Source organism: Nerophis lumbriciformis, linkage group LG20 (assembly GCF_033978685.3).
Source record: "Nerophis lumbriciformis linkage group LG20, RoL_Nlum_v2.1, whole genome shotgun sequence".
Lineage (NCBI taxonomy): Eukaryota > Metazoa > Chordata > Actinopteri > Syngnathiformes > Syngnathidae > Nerophis > Nerophis lumbriciformis.
In genome coordinates, this window is record NC_084567.2 from 24,677,501 (window position 1) to 24,699,864 (window position 22,364).

General features: G+C 39.6%; 1 protein-coding gene across 2 annotated transcripts in view; it reads left to right on the top strand.

The window, feature by feature from the left end:
- Positions 1 to 21,377, top strand: part of LOC133619548 (ATP-dependent RNA helicase DQX1-like) — a 54,604-nt gene extending 33,227 nt beyond the window's left edge. The window contains exons 6-12 of one of the 2 annotated variants that reach the window (XM_061980627.1): positions 3,683 to 3,782; positions 3,947 to 4,105; positions 6,208 to 6,399; positions 6,508 to 6,633; positions 8,308 to 8,498; positions 10,487 to 10,677; positions 17,663 to 21,377. In XM_061980627.1, coding sequence (XP_061836611.1) covers positions 3,683 to 3,782; positions 3,947 to 4,105; positions 6,208 to 6,399; positions 6,508 to 6,633; positions 8,308 to 8,498; positions 10,487 to 10,677; positions 17,663 to 17,834 — 1,131 coding nt within the window. In that variant the 3' untranslated portion in view covers positions 17,835 to 21,377. The remainder of the gene's footprint in view (positions 1 to 3,682; positions 3,783 to 3,946; positions 4,106 to 6,207; positions 6,400 to 6,507; positions 6,634 to 8,307; positions 8,499 to 10,486; positions 10,678 to 17,662) is intronic. The other variant, XM_061980628.1, reaches the window with a different exon arrangement.
- The last annotated feature ends 987 nt before the right edge of the window (positions 21,378 to 22,364 follow it).

Consider the following 22,364-nt stretch of genomic DNA (forward strand, 5'->3'; position numbering starts at 1 on the left):
AAGAACAGTCAACTTGTATTTTGTATTTTCAGAATATTTGGGATTGTTTTTCTGGACTCTGTTAATATCATGCTTACTTACCTTGTGCAAAGATTAAACAAATGTAATAAGTATTGTGGTTTTTCACAATAAAATCAATAAAAATGAATTTTTGGAAACTTCAAAATCGACATGCATTTTTAAAATGCCTAACACTGATCAGATTGATTTCAGAGTTAATGATTTGTGAAATTGAACATAAATTTAACCAATCAGTATCATAATATTTTAGTTGATAACTCAATATACTTTCTTTTCTTTGTAAACAGTGTTTTGGTAGTGACTGCACATGTTTTGGTAGTGACCACTATTTTGTTTGCAAGGTTTTATAAAATTCCCTCAACCTTATTGCATAATATTAACTTATAACATGCTTGATGTTGGAAATATTGGAAACACTAGTGTTTTGTGGTCAATAAAATTATGTATTTTTGGAGAAAACTGTTAACATGAGTTGAAAATAAGTACCCAGTGGCAGCACGGTAGGGCAGTGGTTAGCATTCGTGCAGTGGTGAGCGTTTGTGCCTTACAGGGAAAAGGTCCTTGGTTCCATTACCGAGCTTGGGGTCTTTCTGCATGGAGTTTGCATGTTCTCCGCGTGACTGTGTGGGTTCTCTCCAGGTACTCCGGCTTCCTCCCACCTCCAAAAACATACAACTGGGCTATATAATCCCTTCCTTTGCTCCCTGGCCTATAAATTGTTGATGACTTCAAACTTTCTTTCTTCCTTTCTTTTCTTATTTCTTCTTCAAATATTCTTGGTGTTAACTGGGTCAGCCTTCACTCTTTCTCCGTATTCTCTCAACCTTTCTTTTGTACTTTTTTATTTGGTTTTGGCATGTTGGTGTCTTGATTCCTTCTCTTTGAACTCTGCAATTACAGATAGAAACCATCCATCCATCCATTTTCTACCGCTTGTCCCTTTAGGGGTCGCGGGGGGTGCTGGGACCTATCTCAGCTGCATTTGGGCGGGACCTGGACAAGTCGCCACCTCATCGCAGGGCCAACACAGATAAACAGACAACCTTCACACTCACTCTCACACACTAGGGCCAATTTAGTGTTGCCAATCAACCTATCCCCAGGTGCATGTCTTTGGAGGTGGGAGTAAGCCTGAGTACCCGGAGGGAACCCACGCAGTCACAGGGAGAACATGCAAACTCCACACAGAAAGAAGGACCTTTGTATTGTGAGGCACATGCACAAACCAGCATTACATTAAAACATGCTTATTTGCTTTAAATAGATTATTGAAATGATAATTCTTGAATATAATCACTTACTTTAAGACTTTGTGAACACATTATCTCAAAATGGTGGGATTTAACTATTTTCCATTTCATTTTGGCACTACCGAAATGATCATGTCACTACTGAAACGTTATTATACGTTTTGGGTGTGACTGTTTTAGGTGTGACATTTTGACCATAACTAAATAATGCTAGCAAGCTTGTGGCGAGCAAACACATCTTTGAAGAGTTGTACACAGCATAATATGTTGCATAAAAGCAGAACACTTTTACATAATTGAAGAGAATATGTCCTGAGGGGGACAAGCGGTAGAAAATGGACGGATGGATGTGTCTGGTAGTGACAGTTTTTAAAGATACATGCTGATGTTTTTTTGGAGCACATTTATTTAAAGACTTTAGGATTAGGTTATTTACCATACAGCCATGAGGGGCAGTAATGCAATGTCACTTCCTGGTCAAACATTGTCGGGGTGTGGCTTAAATTTTAAATAAGCCTCGCCTGTAAAACTCTTGTGTTTTAGTAGAGACATAAAAACTAGGGACATGATTGTTTGAGCAGATTTTAAATGTAAAAATTAAACCTACAATGAATCTATGCCTTACAAACTCTGTTTAAACCAATCATAAAGATCTTTTAATTTAGACTATTGAAACAAATCTAAAAAATGTTTTAAGCGGTATTTTCATAAATTGAAATTTAGGGGTCACGATTGGGGACAGCTACTTCTCAATAGAAAGTACCCTGTACAGGAGGATGTTTGTATCACTATCTCAATTTATGCCCTGGGTTTAAACAAATTATAATATAAAGTACTGTAAGTAAAAATGCATGTTTGAATACTTAGTGTTTTATTAAATCCTTTTTTTTTTGTTAAGGGACAGCACATTGCTTTAATTCTGTAGAATTCCCCATATATCTATGTGTGTGTGTGTGTGTGTGTGTATATATAGTATATATCATATATGTGTGTATATATATATATATATATATATATATATATATATATATATATATATATATATATATATATATATATATATATATATATATATATTGTTATGATCATGCCTCGATAGAGATGTTGTTAATAATGTAACCTATGAGTTTTTCTACCTAAATATTGCTTTTGATGATCTGAGAGCATACTGAACTTTGCTTTTTGCACCTTCATCTTGTGTTTCTTATTACAGACTACTAATGGATTTAATAGTCACATTTTTGGCAAATTCTATTTACCGGTAACTTGTTTCATTTACTTTGTAAATCTTAAGGGAGTTAGTATTAATTCAAATTTGTATTTAACTTTAGAAGATATGTTATTGTACCATGGAACTCACTGACATTTTTCGTTATTATTTACTTCGGAATCGGCCAGACTAAAGTTTTTTAGATTGTCAGTTAAGTAATGTACAACTCTACCTCTGTCTACATGTTCTATATTGAAGTTAAACTTTTTGTCAATACTTTATTTAGCCATTTCATTTATTGCTTTTGTTGTGTATATTTTACAGTCGATCTCCTCCTTAACAGAGACAGAACCTGTTTTATTGCTATTGGTTGTGATTTTTTTTCAAGTGCAACATTTTGCTAACTGAGTATATTTTCTTTTTATTATTTGTTTGTTTTATTTTACTTGGAGATTTAAAAGTTTACATTCGAACTACAATGTTAAAATATACGAGAAATACAAGTTTATTGCATCTGAAAGGGTGTAATTGCATTATTATTATGTATTATCATTATATCAATGGTTAATTTTGTCTCAAATGATGTTGACAATAATATCGTATATCTGCAATAACTTGTAGGTCAATATATCGTCGAGCAAAATTTGTTATCGGCCCAGGTTACTCTACCACCATACATGTCTCAACCCCTTCAGAGGGGGTTGTCCTTCTGAAAGGTTCTATGACTTTAATTTTAAGGCACATTTTTGTTTTGAGATGATGATTATTTCAAGAGTGTTTAAAGGAAGTGGCCGAACAAAAGTTCATACAATTACTGTGTGTATTTAAAAAATAAATAAAATTGCATGTGAAAAGTGAGGAGCTGAAGTTGAACCAAAAATGTAGAATTTGCAATGTAGAACATTAAAAAAAAAAAAAAAAAAAAGTCAGAAATAGATACCTGTGATTTACATGTTTAAAATTATTTTGTGATTTGATGCTGGAGTTGTTTGAATAGGTTGAAATAAAGCAATCAATATTATCAAGATGAAAGGAAATTGTGTTACGGAAAACATAACATAAAGAATACATCGGCAGTCCATCGATTTCGATGATGACAGTTAAAGAATAACAATAACGATAAATGAAGAATGAAGATGTATATTCCATGCCCATAAAAGCTGTAAGTTTGCATCATACATTTTTTATTTTTCCACTACAGGTTTACAATCCTCAGATAAGGGCAAACTCACAGATCTTGAGGACAATCAGCAAAACACAGGCTGACATGCGAGCTCAAAGAGTGAATAGCCACCTTCCTGGTAGGTCAAAGGCTACAGCTGCACAGCACAATGTAGCAAATTCATTTCCATGGATTTGAAATATTTGAAACAGTTTTTGGACAATGTCAGATTTGAGGAAGTCATCTACTGTTAAAATGATCTGTGTCATAATGGTTTTCTGTGTGTTCCTCAATGTCCTCTAGGGTTGTGTGTGTACCTATACCCGCAATCTCTGTATGATGGTGGATTGGAGGAAGCTTATTGTCCGCGGGTAATGGAGGAAAATCTAAGCCACTTAGTCCTGTTGCTCAAAAGGCTGGATATTGCTGACATGGGACAATGCAAGTTCTTGGACAGACCAGGTATATTTTAACTATGATAAAAATGACTGAGGTTGTCATAATATGGGATTAAATACAATGAACGCTTAGAGGTATGTACCTCAAGTTCCAGAATTTCTTCTGGATTCAATAGAACAAAGGCAGCACACGCAATGTTAATTGACCATAGATTCCAAAGTTGTCTTGGTGGACATTGTGGCGCAAAGTAGTGCTTCTGACTCAAGATCAGAAGGTAAGTGTTAAGTGCGCTGAAACAATTAGATTCAAATGCAAATCGTGATTCTCATTTATTCAGATTCAAAATCAATTAATAATTATCCAAAATAGAATATATATACATGTAAAATGACAAATAAATGTATATGAAGAAATAATTTAAGATAATAATAACAATTTAATTGGCATGTGCATATGTATTCACCCACTTTGCTACATCTTAAAAAGCTCTGGGGCAATCTATTATCTCCAGAAGGCACAAAATTATTTAGGGTTGGGTTATAAAAAAATATCCACATCTTTGATGATCCATCAGAGCACCATCAAATCCATAATCTTCAAATTGAAAGAACATGGGACCACAACGAACCTGCAAAAACAGGGTCGCCCACCAAAACAGAGAGGCAACAGAAAGACCAAAGGTAACCCTGAAGGAGCTACAGAGTTCCACAGCAAAGACTGGAGTGTCTGTGTATAGTACCACAATAAGCTGTACACTCCAAAGAGCTGGGCTTTATGGAGTAGTGGCCAGAAAATAGCAGATACACTAAATAAAAATAAGAAGGCACATCTTGTGTTTGCCAAAAGGCATGCGGCAAACTCAAGACGTGCCTTCTTATTTTTAACACGAATGGTGGATTGCATGTTTTGCATGCAAATATCTGTAAAACTAAAACATAAAAGTCAGTGCAGTTTGTGTAATGTCAATATTAGCCATTACCGGTATTATGAAACCTAGTGTACTTTGACTGCATGTACCTTGTGAAGGGAAAACACATGTTATTCTTTGACAGAATGATTTCATTTTGAGGTCATATTTCCATTGTTTTGGTAAAATTAGTGTGTGCAAAGAAAAGTGTTCTATTTTGAAATGAAGAGTTAGTATATATTTAACAAAATGTGTTTTTGAGAAGAAAATGGTCAATTTGGCCAATTTGGGTTTTTAGGTGTGAGTCAGTTTTAAGAGTTTAGAAAAAGTTTCTGAAGTATTGCTAAGCGCTTGTTAGTGATTGAAAATTATTTTTATTTCAGCCCCAGTTACTGCTATCCAAACGCGCTTCCAGGGTAAAGTTCCTGGTTGCGGTGTAAAAGTAAAGTTCCTGCGGTGGCAAAGGAGCTAATGTACTACTAATATGAGTAAGTTTAAGCAAAAAGCACAAGCACATGGTGTTTGTTTACAAGGTATATGCCTGAGAACCAGGGTACTTTGCAGTCGATATTTGTTTTTGGATATGGAGGGGAAAAATGCTCAGAACTGATGTGTCTGATATCAGTTATCCTGAATTGATCATTGATTTATTCAGGTATTTATCTTTTAACAGATATTTAACTATTCCTGACAATGTTTCAGTTAGTTTTGTCTGCCTGTATTTATCAATTAATCGCACATTGTTCCCTTGCCACTTCGCAGTTCACTTTTTCGGATTTTAAAGTACCTTTGAGTACCTTGTAATATCCATAATAATCATAAAATAAATAGCGTACATACATTGCAGAAATTCCCTTACAGTACGACTTGAAGGTAAGCCTTGCGATTATCGAGTGAACACTGTACAACGTTTTGGTACATTTTTTTTCCTATACTTCTTATGGATGTCCGATATTGGCTTTTGATTATCGATATCTGATTTACTGATATTGTCTAGTACAGGTCTGATATTGGTATCAACCGATACTGATATATGCATCTGGGTTAGGTTTTAATAGTGGTAGTTTGGTTGTTGTGGAATATCAGTAATACAATAACAAGAATAATGATAATACTAATAATGTTAATAATAATAAACAACTGCCGGGCCCTAATGATTGATGATAATGACTCTTTGATCCTATTGAAGACTTTATTCATCTGTAGTGGTGTCTTTTCTGTCTTTCACACATCTACTTTTCTCTTGTCCTCTCTCTAGCTCCTGAGGCTTTAATGCAGGCTCTGGAGGACCTTGACTACTTGGCAGCACTAGATGATGATGGTAATCTATCAGAAGTGGGAATCATCATGTCAGAACTGCCGTTGGAGCCACATTTAGCTAAAGCCCTGATTGCTGCGTGCGAGTACGACTGTGTTAACGAGCTGCTCACAATAGCTGCTATGTTGACAGGTATAAAAATATAAGTCAACTAACCACTGAGCTCATAATGACAGTAGAGCAATAAAAAGAGAAGTTAGTTTTTTCAAGTCAATGATCTGATGTTGGTCTCTTTGTCAGCTCCTTCCTGCTATTTGACACCAGAAGCCAACAGAGAGGAGGCTGCCATTGCACACTGGCGACCTCTAATGCACACAGACGGCGACCACATGTCTCTCATCAACATCTACAATGCTTACATGGAGCGTAAGTACATATACACTGTATAGTGTATGTGCATAGTTTATCTTCCAGGGTCCCCACCACAATTGGAGTCTGGCTGAGTGTAGTATATAGCACCAAATTAAATGTGTTGTATTTATATGAATATTTGTGTTAACAGAGGGTAATCCTAATATTCTGTCAAGTTTCTACCCTGAAAAATCTAAAGTTATACATTAATTCTGTTGGTTGGAAAATGAGTATATTTGATAAAGTGAAGTATGGGACATTGTACATTGTTTTGCAACTGGGTAAGTAACTAGATTTCATAATGGTCTAATAAAATAAATCTGACTTTAGATTCCCTTTGGAATGTGCTGTGGCAGTCTAAAAAGTCGACATGTGATTATCACCTGTGCTACTAAAACAAAAACTAGGACAACGTTATAACGATTTTAGCTAAAGCTGTAGAGGCGATTTAATCTATTTTTTATTGAATAAATTAAACAAAAAAAAAAACATTTCAAACATTTCTGGACACATGTAAGTAATGTATGCCTTGCTGTGTCCTGAATGCAATGTCCAATCTAAATGGTAGACATGCCACATGTAAGGTTATCTTTCTACTCTTTTATTGAGAGAAAAAATGTTGTACATTTATAGGTAGCAGGTTTGCTTTGTGAACAATTTTTGCTGTTTGCAAATGCGCCACATCATTGAATATCCATATTTTTGATTCAATAGATAAAGGGTTTGAATGTTCTCAACAACTGCATTATGTATTATTCTAACTAACCTCTTTTGTAACACGATTCATGAATGAAGCATACTTTTGTAGTTATTTCCCCATATTTTTACACAATAATCCAGATATGGTAACACTAGCGAGCAGTAGAGAATATGGAGTAATTTCTGGTCCAGAGCATGTTTAGCTTTAGTCATTATTGAGGTATTTCTTGCTGCCTTATGGTGTATATTTTAGTATGCGATTGCCAGTTCATTTATTTATTTATTTATTTTATTATCTATTTTTACACCTTGAAATTAGATTTATTTTACCCTCTGCCTATTCATATTTGTGTTTGACTTTTTTTCTGCTGTTATCAAATAGCATTATTTTACTTGTACTGAGAGTCACGGGAAGTCTATTTATGCCAAACCATCTCTTTAATTTATTGAATCTTCTGTTATTTGTATTAGTTTCTGTGTGTTCTCTCCTGAACAAACCACCGTCATATCATCTGCAAAAAATACAAACTTTAAGTCTTTTGTAATTTTACAAATGTTTATATCGAGATTGAACAATTTTGGTCCCAGTATTGATACCTGGTGCAAGCCGCAAGATATACTGTATTTACAGCTGTAGGCTTTTGTTCGCTTGTGTGGTGCTTCATTTGTAGTTTTGAACAAAAAAATCTGTAAGACAAGATTCATAATCATAAATGCTCATTTTGGTCTGTTTTGGCATTATGACCAGTGAGTTATAACAGAGGACTGATGTTTGCACGGTTCATTGTGGCTAACATTAGCTTCAAGCTAGGCGAATGCAGATGAGATAGGCTCCGAAAGGGACAAGCGGTAGAAAATGGATGAATGGATAGGCAAACTTAATGATAAAGATCTTCGCTCCCCTAACACACAATAGTTTTAAATAGCTCATGACTGATCATTAGCACTGATATTGTAAGTTGACAACTAATCTACATATGCTAATTGCAGATAATCAGGATGAGGCATGGTGCACAACACATTTCCTGAGCCATGCGGCCTTGCATCTAGCGGTGGTTATCAGGGCCGAGTTGCTGGAGGTCATGCAGCGAATAGAACTTCCTGTGTCGCCTCCTGCTTTTGGATGCCAAGACAACTGCACAAATATTAAGAGGGCCCTCATCTCCGGCCTTTTTCTCAAAGTAAGCTACTTTTTGAACCTCATGCTTCAACGCTAACTGTTTGAAATGTAAGGAAGACCAGCTCTGTCTACTATAGATATTTCATTAATTGGCACAATTAGCCATGACAAATGTGCATGCCATTTTTAATGGCGCTGTGGGAGGGACAAAATGTGAAAAGATAAAAACAGTGCTTAAAGATGGGGGAAAGTACTATCTGCTTGTTGAGAAGTGCTTTTGTGTTAGTCTCATAGTGTACATTCAGACAATAAAAAGTTTCTGGATTTGTTGCTTTTTTGTTTAAAAACTACAGGAGTACTATGAAGTAATGTAATAATAATGTCAGCATTTACCTTGGAGAGTGGACTTTCTCACACTCCTTCCAGTGCCTTCTCAGTCATACGTGCCATCAACAGCTTCTCAATATTTTCTTGGTTAAATGAAATTGAAATTGTTTTTAACGCTTCTGGCTGGCATTATCAACTCCTGTTGCTACAGTATAGTGCAGCCTTTGCATCGCCGAGGTTAGTGTTTTCTTAAGGCGAGTGAATTGTCTTACGATTCTATTCCTCAGATTTTATAAACAGGCTTTAGAGATGTCCGATAATGGCTTTTTGCCGATATCCGATATTCCGATATTGTCCAACTCTTAATTACCGATTCCGATATCAACCGATACCGATATATACAGTTGTGGAATTAACACATTATTATCCCTAATTTTGTTGTGATGCCCTGCTGGATGCATTAAACAATGTAACTTTACAATGAATTGATTAACGTGAACCCCAACTTAAACAAGTTGAAAAACTTATTCGGGTGTTACCATTTAGTGGTCAATTGTACGGAATATGTACTGTACTGTGCAATCTACTAATACGAGTTTCAATCAATCAATCAAAAACAAGGTTTTCCAAAATAAGAGAACAACTTCAACTCCAGTTATGGAAAAAAGTGCCAACATGGCACTGCCATATTTATTATTGAAGTCACAAAGTGCATTCATTTTTTTAACATGCCTCAAAAGAGCAGCTTGGAATTTGGGACATGCTCTCCCTGGGATAATCCTAATACCCACTACAACTATGGGAAATACTATACTTTGACTTTCACAAAGTGCATTATTTAAATTTTTTTAAATATGCCTCAAAACAACAGCTACAAAAACAATGAAGGCACACAGCTTCAGTCCAGAGTATACTAGAGCATACTTGCCAACCTTGAGACCTACGAATTCGGGAGAAGGAGATGGGGGGGTTTGGTGGTAGCGGGGTCTATATTGTAGCGTCCTGGAAGAGTTAGTGCTGCAAGGGGTTCTGGGTATTTGTTCTGTTGCGTTTATGTTGTGTTACGGTGCGGATGTTCTCCCGAAATGTGTTTGTCATTCTTGTTTGGTGTGGGTTCACAGTGTGGCGCATATTTGTAACAGTGTTAAAGTTGTTTATACGGCCCCCCTCAGTGTGACCTGTATGGCTGTTCATCAAGTATGCCTTGCATTCACTTATATGTGTGTAAAAGCCGCATATATTATGTGATTGGGCCGGCACGCTGTTTGTATGGAGGAAAAGCGGACGTGACGACAGATTGTAGAGGCCGCTAAAGGCTGCGCCTTTAAGGCACGCCCCCAATATTGTTGTCCGGGTGGAAATCGGGAGAAATTCGGGAGAATGGTTGCCCCGGGAGATTTTCGGGAGGGGCACTGAAATTCGGGAGTCTCCCGGGAAAATCGTGAGAGTTGGCAAATATGCCCTACGTCCGTGTTTTACCGGATATGTACCGCTCCGTACAGCGGCCTTTTAAAAAGTCATTCATTTTACTTTTTGAAACCGATACCGTTAATTTCCGATATTACATTTTAAAGCATTTATCGGCTGATAATTATCGGACATCCCTAACAAGCTTTGATCCTTCAATTTAGATTTCATCTGTCAATATGCTGTGGCAACATAAAAAAAAGTCTAATTTCTGTCTTAAGTTTTCTACAGGACTCGTGCTTCTTTTCTTCCCAGGTGGCTCATGACGTAGATGGTTCCGGTAACTACCTCCTGCTGACACATCGCCATGTGGCTCACCTGCACCCCCTCTCTTTCTACCTTTGTCATCAGCCGTGTCCCACCCATCCATCCTGGGTCCTCTACCACGAATTCACCATCTCCTGTGACAACTGCATCCGCATTGTTTCTGAGGTCCACCCCCAAATGTAAGTCAAATTATTGCCTGAACAAACAGAGGAGACAAGTTTCTGTCTCAAATGTAATACTTCCAGCAGTACACATGAATATTATACTGTTTGTCACCAGGTATGCATATTGCATTGCGAACATTTTGACAGCGTTGTATAGTCCCAAATCTATTTACGACTGTTGTGCACTTACTGCAAACAACGATCGCAGTATTGACCCGCTTCTTCGTCCTCCTCTTTCCTTTTTAACCACTCAAGTTCTCCTCTCCTTTCGCTACTCAGCCGAGATGGCGACTTTTGAGGGTGGTGAAGTACGTATCTATCACTGCACCCTGCATTTTGCCATACTTCTCAGTTCAGTTACACAATTTAAATATTGAGGGCCTGATTTACTAAGATCCAAATACCACGTACTAAGCAACATGTGCAAAAAATAAAATAGCATGTCCTATGAGTGAGCGTGTTGCGTGTGGTCTACTAACACTGCGCGTGCAATTGAAAAGTAACCACCTTATTTAAATGAGGATTTTGCATGCATACGGGGCTTTTACCACAGAGACATATTATCATTTTCTAGACAACAGAAACATATGCACACTGAAACTTTCTGATACTTTCTTTCACTATCCCATTCAGTGCGCGACGGATGGATTGCATGACCAGCGCATTTGTGAGTCTGAATTACTAAAATGCAAGAAAATGCATAATGAAAGATATCTTTTCATTGAGAGGTATATTATATTAATATATTCCTAAAAAAAAAGAAACGAACAACATAAAAAAAAAAAAAGATCAAAGTTTACTTACTTAATCACAAATGTCTCAAAGGGCTGCACACACCACAACGACATCCTTGGCTCAAATAGTGCAAGAAAAAACTCTACCCAATGGGAACAACGAGAAACCTTGGAAGGGACCACAGATGTGGGGACCTCCTTCCGGGTGACCGGTGCAATAGATGCCGAGTGGATACGGTTAATATTGTAAGAGTCCAATCCATAGTGGGGCCAGAAGGGGATTATCTTGCATGTTGACAAGTCGGGGTGCCGAGACATCACCAACTGATGTATAAGGAGTGGTCCACCCCGGGTCCCGACTTCATAATGTGAAAGACCCGTCCATTTGGAGGCCAGCAGGGGATTATATTGAATGAAGACAAGTCAGCAGCGCAGAGACATCTCCTCCTCTGTGGAGGCTGATCCGTGGTCACCTGGGGACGGAGTAGAAAAAGAAGACAGCAGATCAACTGGTCTAAAAAGGGATCTATTTAAAGGCTACAATGTACAAATGAGTTTTAAGATAAGACTTACAAACTCCGTTTCCATATGAGTTGGGAAATTGTGTTAGATGTAAATATAAACGGAATACAATGATTTGCAAATCCTTTTCAACCCATATTCAGTTGAATATGCTACAAAGACAACATATTTGATGTTCAAACTAATAAACTTTTTTTTTTTTTTTTTTGCAAATAATCATTAACTTTAGAATTTGATGCCAGTAACACGTGACAAAGAAGTTGGGAAAGGTGGCAATAAATACTGATAAAGTTGAGGAATGCTCATCAAACACTTATTTGGAACATCCCACAGGTGAACAGGTGGGTGCCAAGATTGGGTATAAAAGTAGATTCCATGAAATGCTCAGTCATTCACAAACAAGGATTGGGCGAGCGTCACCCCTTTGTCAACAAATGCGTGAGCAAATTGTTGAACAGTTTAAGAAAAACCTTTCTCAACCAGCTATTGCAAGGAATTTAGGGATTTCACCATCTACGGTCCGTAATATCATCAAAGGGTTCAGAGAATCTGGAGAAATCACTGCATGTAAGCAGCTAAGCCCGTGACCTTCGATCCCTCAGACTGTACTGCATCAACAAGTGACATCAGTGTGTAAAGGATATCACCACATGGGCTCAGGAACACTTAAGAAACCCACTGTCAGTAACTACAGTTGGTCGCTACATCTGTAAGTGCAAGTTAAAACTCTCCTATGCAAGGCAAAAACCGCTTATCAACAATACCCAGAAACGCCGTCGGCTTTGCTGGGCCTGAGCTCATCTAAGATGGACTGATACAAAGTGTAAAAGTGTTCTGTGGTCTGACGAGTCCACATTTCAAATTGTTTTTGGAAACTGTGGACGTCGTGTCCTCCGGACCAAAAAGGAAAAGAACTATCCGGATTGTTATAGGCGCAAAGTTGAAAAGCCAGCATCTGTGATGGTATGGGGGTGTATCAGTGCCCAAGACATGGGTAACTTACACATCTGTGAAGGTGCCATTAATGCTGAAAGGTACATACAGGTTTTGGAGCAACATATGTTGCCATCCAAGCAACGTTACCATGGACGCCCCTGCTTATTTCAGCAAGACAATGCCAAGCCACGTGTTACATCAACGTGGCTTCATAGTAAAAGAGTGCGGGTACTAGACTGGCCTGCCTGTAGTCCAGACCTGTCTCCCATTGAAAATATGTGGCGCATTATGAAGCCTAAAATACAACAACGGAGACCCCCGGACTGTTGAACAACTTAAGCTGTACATCAAGCAAGAATGGGAAAGAATTCCACCTGAGAAGCTTAAACAGTGTCTCCTTAGTTCCTAAACGTTTACTGAGTGTTGTTAAAAGGAAAGGCCATGTAACACAGTGGTGAACATGCCCTTTCCCAACTACTTTGGCACGTGTTGCAGCCATGAAATTCTAAGTTAATTATTATTTGCAAAAAAAAATAAAGTTTATGAGTTTGAACATCAAATCAAATGTCTTTGTAGTGCATTCAATTGAATATGGGTGGAAAATGATTTGCATATCATTGTATTCCGTTTATATTTACATCTAACACAATTTCCCAACTCATATGGAAACAGGGTTTGTAAATGATTCTACTGAGGTAGCATCTCTGTTATTACTGGAGCTCGAATAGAAAACGCTCTAAAGCCAGCAGACTTTTTTTGGGCTCTAGGAATCACTAATAAGCCGGAGTTTTTTGATTGCAGATTCCTTGCCGGGACATATGGTACAATGCAATCATAGGCGCCGATCCCGTGGGTGCTTTGTGGCCCGAGCACCCACGGACAATGCCAAGCACCCACGTTGGATTGATGGCAAATTCTTCTGACAACCAGGCAAAAACCGCGCATAAGTAGCGTCAGATTTACCGCCCGTCCGAGCACTCATTGGCAGAAATGTATATCGGCGCCTATGAATACAATCAGCAAGATAGGATGGACCTAGACAGTTTGGTATTTTATACGTAAGTAGTAAAACTTTGAAGTCGCATCTTAAGTGCACAGGGAGCCAGTGCAGGTGAGCCAGTATAGGCGTAATATGATCAAACTTTCTTGTTCTTGTCAAAAGTCTAGCAGCCGCATTTTGTACCAACTGTAATCTTTTAATGCTAGACATAGGGACACCCGAAAATAATACGTTACAGTAATCGAGACGAGACGTAACGAACGCATGAATAATAATATTAATAATGGATTAGATTTATATAGCGCTTTTTCTATCAACTAGAAACTCGAAGCGAAGTGAGAACCCAATAATGATCTCAGCGTCCATGGCGGACTAAATGGGACGAATTTTAACGGAGATGAAAGAAGGCTGTTTTAGTAACTCTCTTAATGTGTGACTCAAATGAGAGCGTTGGGTCGAAGATAATACAGAGATTCTTTACCGAGCCGCTTTGTGTAATTGTTTTGTTGTCAAATGTTAAGGTGGTATTATTAAATAAGTGATGATGTTTAGCAGGACCGATAATTAGCATTTCCGTTTGTTTAGCGTTAAGATGCAAAACGTTGCTGGGCAGCCATTGTTTAATTTAATTTAGACACGCCTCCAGATGACTGCAATCTGGTATGTTGGTCAGCTTTAGGGGCATGTAGAGTTGGGTGTCATCAGCATAACAGTAAAGGCTATCACTGTATTTGTGTGTGATGTCACCTACCGGTGAAGATGCTGAAGAGTGCAGGGCGCTAAGTACTCATTTAGCTGCTGTGAAATTATTTTTTCGAGGATTTTCAAGATAAAAGGAAGGTGGGTCAGCTTTGCGTGTGCTATCAAGTTTGCATGTGTTTTAGTACATGAAAACCTTTAGTAAATCAGACCCTTAGTGTATACATAAGTGCACAAATTGAAACACAAATTCCAGTGTAGTACTTTTTTATACTTTTTCCAACAGTGTTAAGGTAACCTTGAAATTAGTTGTATTAATTTAAAGCATGGGTGTCAAACTCTGGCCCGCCGGCCAAATTTGGCCCGCCGTGTAATTTCACTTGGCCCTTGAGGCGATATCAAATTAACACTAGAGCTGGCCCGCCGATTATATTCAGCGGCGGTGCCGCGGTAACACCGCATTCACCGCTAATTCTCATACTTGCCAACCCTCCCGGGAGAGTACCAGATTTCAGTGCCCATCCCGAAAATCGTCACATCCGCTTTTCATCCAGTCCAACGTGTGCTGGCCCAGTCACATAATATGTGCCGCTTCTGCACGCATGCAAAAGTGAATGCAACACATACTTGATCAACAGCGATACAATTTACACTGAGGGTTGCTGTATAAACAACTTTAAGTTTTGTTAGAAATATACGCCACACTGTGAACCCACACCAAACAAGAATGACAAACACATTTCGGAGAACATCCGCACCGTAACACAACATAAACACAACAGAACAAATACCCAGAACCCTTTGCAGCACTAACTCTTCCGGGAGCTACAAGGTGTGGGGGGGGGTTTGGTGGTAGCAGGGGTGTACATTGTAGCGTCCCGGAAGAGTTAGTGCTGCAAAGGGTTCTGGGTATTGGTTCTGTTGTGTTTATGTTGTGTTACGATGCGGATGTTCTCCCGAACTGTGTTTGTCATTCTTGTTTGGTGTGGATTCACAGTGTGGCGTATATTTCTAACATTGTTAAAGTTGTTTATACGGGCACCTTCAGTGTGACCTGTATCGCTGTTGAACAAGTATGCTTGGCATTCCCGTGTGTGATCATACAGTAGCTGCACATATCTTGTGACTGGGCCGGCACATTGTTTAAAATGGATGAAAAGCAGACGTGATGACGGCTCATAGCGGACGTTAAAGGTAGTGTCTTTAAGGAACGCCCCCAGACTGTGGTCCGGGTGGGCTACGAGATATAATGACTGATGAACACCTTCGTTTGATAATGAAGGTTGCCTCAGCTCAAAGCCTGAGCCCCGACATTAATGAACTAGCATCCAAGAAAAGATGGCAGGTATCTGGCTTGGGCACATCAGATTAGATCAGTGTGTTGCAAACTGATCAGTTTAAAGTCCTGATTGGTTGGTTTATTCATTGTTATTTTATTTTCAAATTTATTAGCCTGTGGAAAAAGTTAATGTTGATATTTACCTCTGAAGGCTGCAAATAGAAAAGAGGCATTCCGTTTTTATTTAAATTGTATTTGATATGCCATTGATATTTTTGAACTATTATTATTATTATTTGAAACTCGATTTTGCATGTCACTATAAAGTTATATAAGCCTTGCTTGTTCAATATTCAATGCAAAACTTGTTTGGGTCCCTATTAAAAGGTTAATTTGTTCAACCTTGACCCGTGGCTTTGTTGAGTTTTAAATTTTGGCCCACTCTGTATTTGAGTTTGACACCCCTGCTTTAAAGTATGCATTTATCACTTAAAATTGATTGCGGTGATTTTAGTATATATATATATTTTTTTCAATATATACCACCACACGAAGCATTGTCTATCCATCCATTTTCTACCGCTTGTCCCTTTTGGGGTCGTGGGGGTCGCTGGAGCCTAGCTCAGCTGCATTCGGGTGGTAGGTGAGGTATACGAAGCATTGTGTCAAACAAAACCATGATGTATTATTTGTAAAGCAGAACCTTTGATGTGAGTTACTAGCTTGTGTCATAAAGTTATGACCAGTCAATTTATCTTTCTTTATACGGCAATAATTGAATAATTCTCTGTGGGACACCATGTGGTGATCAGTGACCATGTATTTCTAGTTTTAGGATCATAATAGCTTAATACAGTGCTTCTCATTTATTTGCGCCCCTCACCCTAGTCTCCTCCGTGACTATAAATAGTATAATTTGTCTATAAAATTGTTATAACTATACCTCTGCATAACATTGTAAGCTTATTAACATTAAAGGAAACAACACACCGGCCTTTCCTCAGCTCCCACCGTGGTTATAGGGAAGCCAAGCACTACATACGCTTCGTCATATTCTGGTATAGAAAAGAAAAAAGCATGTTCCCCTAGGTCAAGCATTAGTTGACACTAACTGGGCGGTCTTAACTCCGCTAATATTTGGCATCATGTGTGTTTGCAAGAATGGCAATGTGTTGGCTGAGTGATGTCAGTGAGTGTGTGAGCGAGTAAAGAGAGAGAGACAGAGAGAGTGTGTGCACTGCGCAGTAGAGAGATGAACGGGTCCAGTTGTGTCCTGCAAAAGCAATAATAAAGCAACCCGATTGTCACGAATCGGCGGCCTCGAATTCTGACCGGAAAGCGGAGCTTAGCAGAACATTGCCGAGTAAAGTGAAGTGTGTTACCTCCGACAAAACATCGGTCCTGGAGGGAACGTCTCCCCTGCGCTCCTCGACCACAGTCTGGGAGCCGACAAGCAGGAAAGGTGTAAAGTTTTTTGCCATTCTTCCCGACCACAATGTTATTGCTTGTATGCACTTTGTGTGTGCGTTTTGACACACTCAACATCATGCGCCTCGGTTCTGTAGTCACCGCCGCACAGCGGCATTCAGATGAAAGAATGCTATTTTTCAAAGGTGGTATAGTATCGATTTCAATTGATGAGTACCGCGATACTTTATTAGTACCGGTATATTGTAAAACCCTAGTTAGGGGTTACAGTGTTTACTCACCAAAACCAAGGTCAAACAGGATTTAATAAGCAAGTAGCTGTGTGCCCTCACCAGTCTAGACCAATAATTCAAATGCAAAATTTTCTATCTGAAGCATATTTTTTGTTCTCCTGTGCTACAGGTTGGTGGAGCTCGTGCCTCAGTACTTCCTGGGAAACCTCCCCTCAAGTGATGGCAAGGAGCTGCTGATCAAGCTGAGGCAGAGCGTCGAGCCTTCCTCTGGAGACGGCACACCTCTTTGGTTGGGAGAGACGCACAATCAGTCCAGCACTGAGCTTTGTGTTGTCCAATGAACATCAGTAACTATGTGACATGCTTTTATCATTTGCTCGTACTGGAAAACACTAATCGTTTTTAGTTAGGTTTTTACATTCAAGCTCGTTCTGCACATTCTGGCGTACTGTTAACTTATTTCTAACTTTCTAATATTTAATTATTTTTATGTTTACAGTGGATACTTTTTCCTTGAATTCATTCTTCAGAAAAATAGCGACTTGCACAAAAATGCAAGGTAAAGGGAAGCTCGATATTTAAATTAACCTGAAGTGTCATTTTACATATAGGATGATACAGTACACTACAACAGGGGTGTCCAGAGTGCGGCTCGCAGCTCCCTTTTTATTGGGCCATAGCACATTCTTAAAAGAGAGTCAAACCAAAGAAAAGGATAAAAATAAAAGTAGGGAGAACAAAAAACAACAATATGGCGTCTTGTAATGATAAAATGTTTAAAATGTTCTACTAATGATATGCTATAACAGACAAAGATTGTTAGCTCTTATACATATCTTTCTTAATATATGGTGGTTGGCTTTTAACTGTTTACAAAACGTCCTGTGATTTTTCAGTACACTGGTACCTCGGTTTTCAATACTATTTATTTATAAATATATATTAAATAAAAACTTTTTTTTTACTATAGTGGTATGCCAGTTTTAGTTTAGTTTATCAAACATGTATTAAATAAATAAAATTCGCCACACATTGTGTAAACATACACACAAATTGGGGCCTTGAGCAGAATTTTATTTGCAAAAAATCTTAAAATTTTTATTTACGCGAAACAGTTTTTATACTTGTACTTTTATACTACGGGAGGAGCGGGGCGGGGGGCCCTACGCACAGCGTATAATTTGCGTATAAGCCCTGTCCTTACATACCACGGATGAAGTGTGGGCAGTGGCAACAAAAGCATTGGCAGGATCTGAACAACTGGCACAAAGTAAATAGGTTATACTTGTATAGCGCTTTTCTACCTTCAAGGTTTTCAAAGCGCTTTGACACTATTTCCACATTCACCCATTCACACACACATTCACACACTGATGGCGGGAGATGTCATGCAAGGCCCTAAGCACAACCCATCAGGAGCAAGGGGGAAGTGTCTTGCCCAAGGACACAACGGACGTGACTAGGTTGGCAGAAGGTGGGAATTGAACGGCCACTCTACCAACTGCGCCACGCTGTTCCAAAGCAAACGAGCACAACCACAACTTGTGAGGTTAAAAGTCTGCCTTTTTTCAGTATGGCGTCATACCACGGCCGCATTGACACTTCCTACTGATGACTTTCCCATGTCCAAAGGGCATGGTATAGTATGGAATAAAGCGATGGAAAGCAAGTTGCTTCCGCACAATCAACCTGTACAGCAACACCACCAAGCCTCCTTTGCCAGTCTAAGGCAGTTGGTACGCTCCTTGTGAAACACGCAGGCAAGGCCATCAAGCGGCAAAAGGTGGAAGCCTTATCAAGTTGAAATAGAAAGCAGAATCCTCCGGAAACACCAGGAAATCGTGGGCGTGATATGCCAGGGACGTCTGGCCCTTGCACACTCGACCAAGAAGAGGCCTCTTGCTACAGAGAATCCATGAGGCCGCAGAGGACGACCGCCAGGTGAATGCGATTGGACTTGCCTCCAAGGGTTGATGCGACCAGGATGGAACTGTGGCAAACTGACCATGGGAAGTTGAGCTTTCTCCTGCGCTCTGACTGACCTGCCAACCCAAAGCAACCTGAAGATCTGGGACTGAGCGAAAGACTTGTAAGAAATGTGAAGAAGCCTCTTGTACACTAAACCACATCCCGACCGGCTGTCCAAGGGCCCCACAGATGGAGGCACGACAAGGTCCTTACAGAAATTGTCAAATTTGTGGAACAATAGCAAGTCAAAACCAACAACAAGCAGGCCTAAGACATTGCCTTTTTGAGAGAAGGGGACAAGGCTCGTAAGATCTCCACAGTGGCCAATAACCCGTTTTATAACTTAATGTGCCTCCAACTGGGAGATGTGTGGATCTGAAGAGGGAGCTTGTCTTCCCACAAGACATTGGGCTGTGTCCCAGCTTTGATCAGACGTGGTCCTGCTTTCCAGGAGCACAAAAGACGTCATAATTTTTTAGCTCACGGGCCCCTGAGAAATGAGGCTACTTACTTCCCAACAACTAAAAAAGCCAAATACCAATGTCTGTGGCCTTCTTCAAGTCGGCTGCCGAGTGTTCCCAGCAAAATCACTGCGCTACTTCTTCCAAGTGGTAGGGCTAGAGCCCGAACAGCAGAAGAAAGCCAGGAGGGACACAGCGCCGCATCAGTCGAGTCAGTTCACAATGGCTGTAGTTGACGACAGAGCAGTTGGAAAAACCTTCTGCCGATGAAGCCTAGTCAGTCTTCTCTGCCCCATTCTGGTGAGGTGTACAGAGTGAAACACCTGTGAACCTGAGATTTTTTCTAAAGATGCGTTCCAACAATGTGAAGGCTCCAAGGAATACCCTCAGAGAAAGACCTGCATCTCCTTAGTTAGTGGAGTTCCTACATTTGCAGCTTGGCAAAGCATCTCTGACATTGACTTAATCTCATTGGCCTAGTTTTGCTTAGGTGGTTTGCAGCATAACTCAAAAAGGCTTTGGGCGGAGTTGCATGAATCTTTCAGGAATTGTCCGAAATGGGATGAAAAAACAAACAAACAAGGGATTCGATTTAGAGGCTGAACTGCATCATTTCTACTATTTTACCTCTCGTTTACGTTACAAGGCCCAACTTCTCTGTGTGTTTGGTTGAGAAAAAGATAGTAGATGACTGCAAAGAGGATTCACTACATTTATTTAATCGAGCGCAGATGGGACCTGCCTGAGGTCTATGCTCTCGGTGCTTTCTAGTTAGAATTTTTTGTTTACTATCCTGGACTACAGCTTGGTTTTTAGCCAGACAAAAACTAAATCGTATGAGAACCGAAGCATATTTTCCGATAAGAATTAATCATGTAAATCCAATTACGATAATCTGTTCCAGACACCCAGGATTTTTAGAGAATAAAAAATGCAGAATTAAATGTGAAGTACATACCATATATTACATTTAACGTCAGTTTTACCTTTTTTGAAGACACTTGTGGGTAAAGACTTTTGCAGTCGTACTCCATTTAAAAAAAAAAGTACAGAGCTGATTCTTTGTTTGGACACTCGATTCCATGAATGATAGACGCGGCAAAACTTTGATGAAATATTTCACAGTCATACAAGACTGGGGCGTACAAAAACCGAAGTACCACTGTAAACGGCCCTCGGTGGACACCCCTGCACTACGTTTAGCACACGCGTGCTGTCACTGCTGGACCTTCCACATCTATGCAGATCTTGCCTCTGGAGAATCATTGCGGTGTGTGATGATCTCCAGATTATGGCAGAACATATTTTTGATACTAGAATTCTGTTTGTACATTTTTTTTGTGGATCCTGCCTTCCTTTTTATGTTTGGCTTTGTGGCAATAATAAATGTGTAATGTTATTCAACTGAATGCATGTAAAATACTGTTATTCTTTTAACAGAATTTTTGTTTGAAACATCTCCACTGTGTGACATTTCTCCAGCACTTAAAGCTGATAGTAGGCTAATATAGACATGTATATCATGTGTTGACTTCATTATATCACTTATAGAAGGGTTTTATTTTTTTGCGGCTACAGACAGATTTTTTTTTTAATGTTTGGTCCAATATGCTCTTTCAACATTTTGGTTTGTCGACCCCTGTGCTAGCTGCTACCTTCTAGCTGAGCCTCGGCAGTTGCCCATACAGGTCCTCGTTAGTGATGTGGATGTTCTGGTCCACATTCAGAACAGCTCGTAGTATTCTGGTGTAGCACCCTAGGGATTTTTGCAGGGGTTGTGTCTTAGTCCAGCTTTCGCAACCATACAAGAAGACAGAATCCAAAGTGGCGTGGAACAGGCTCAGCTTTATGTGTCGGGTGAGATTCGAGCTCCGCACTCTTGACATATTGTTCAGAGCCCCCCACGCTAGCGCCTTCCTGACCTTAAGATCTTGTTCTTTGGAGTTCATCCAGGAACCCAAGTATTTGAAATCATTGACCTCTCGCAGAGCGTTGCAATCTGATGTTTTAATTGGTGGGTGGTCCATGTGGAAGTTATAGGTGATTACCTCAGTCTTCTTTGCATTCAGTCTGAGGCCAACCTAAGCACATTCCACCTCCACTCTGTTCAGGAGTTCCTGTGCCTGCTCCACTCGGTCAGACGTCAGACATCAGGCAGATGTCATCTGCGTAGTCTAGGTCTGCCAGGGCTACAGCGAGGTTTTTTCTAGACTTTCCTGGTGTAATTGTGAAGCCAAGCTTCTGTTCCCGCCCATTGATGGCTTTCATGAGCGTGTAGTCCAGTGCTATGATAAAAAGGAAGGGGGCAAGTGTGTCTACCTGCTGCTCGCCCTGCTAGGATTTCATCCTCCTCGCTGATTCCAACTGGGGTTACCACCTTGGCTCGTGTGCCTTCGTACAATGGCCTCTATGGCCCGGAGTAGATTCGGGGGGCACCCCCGA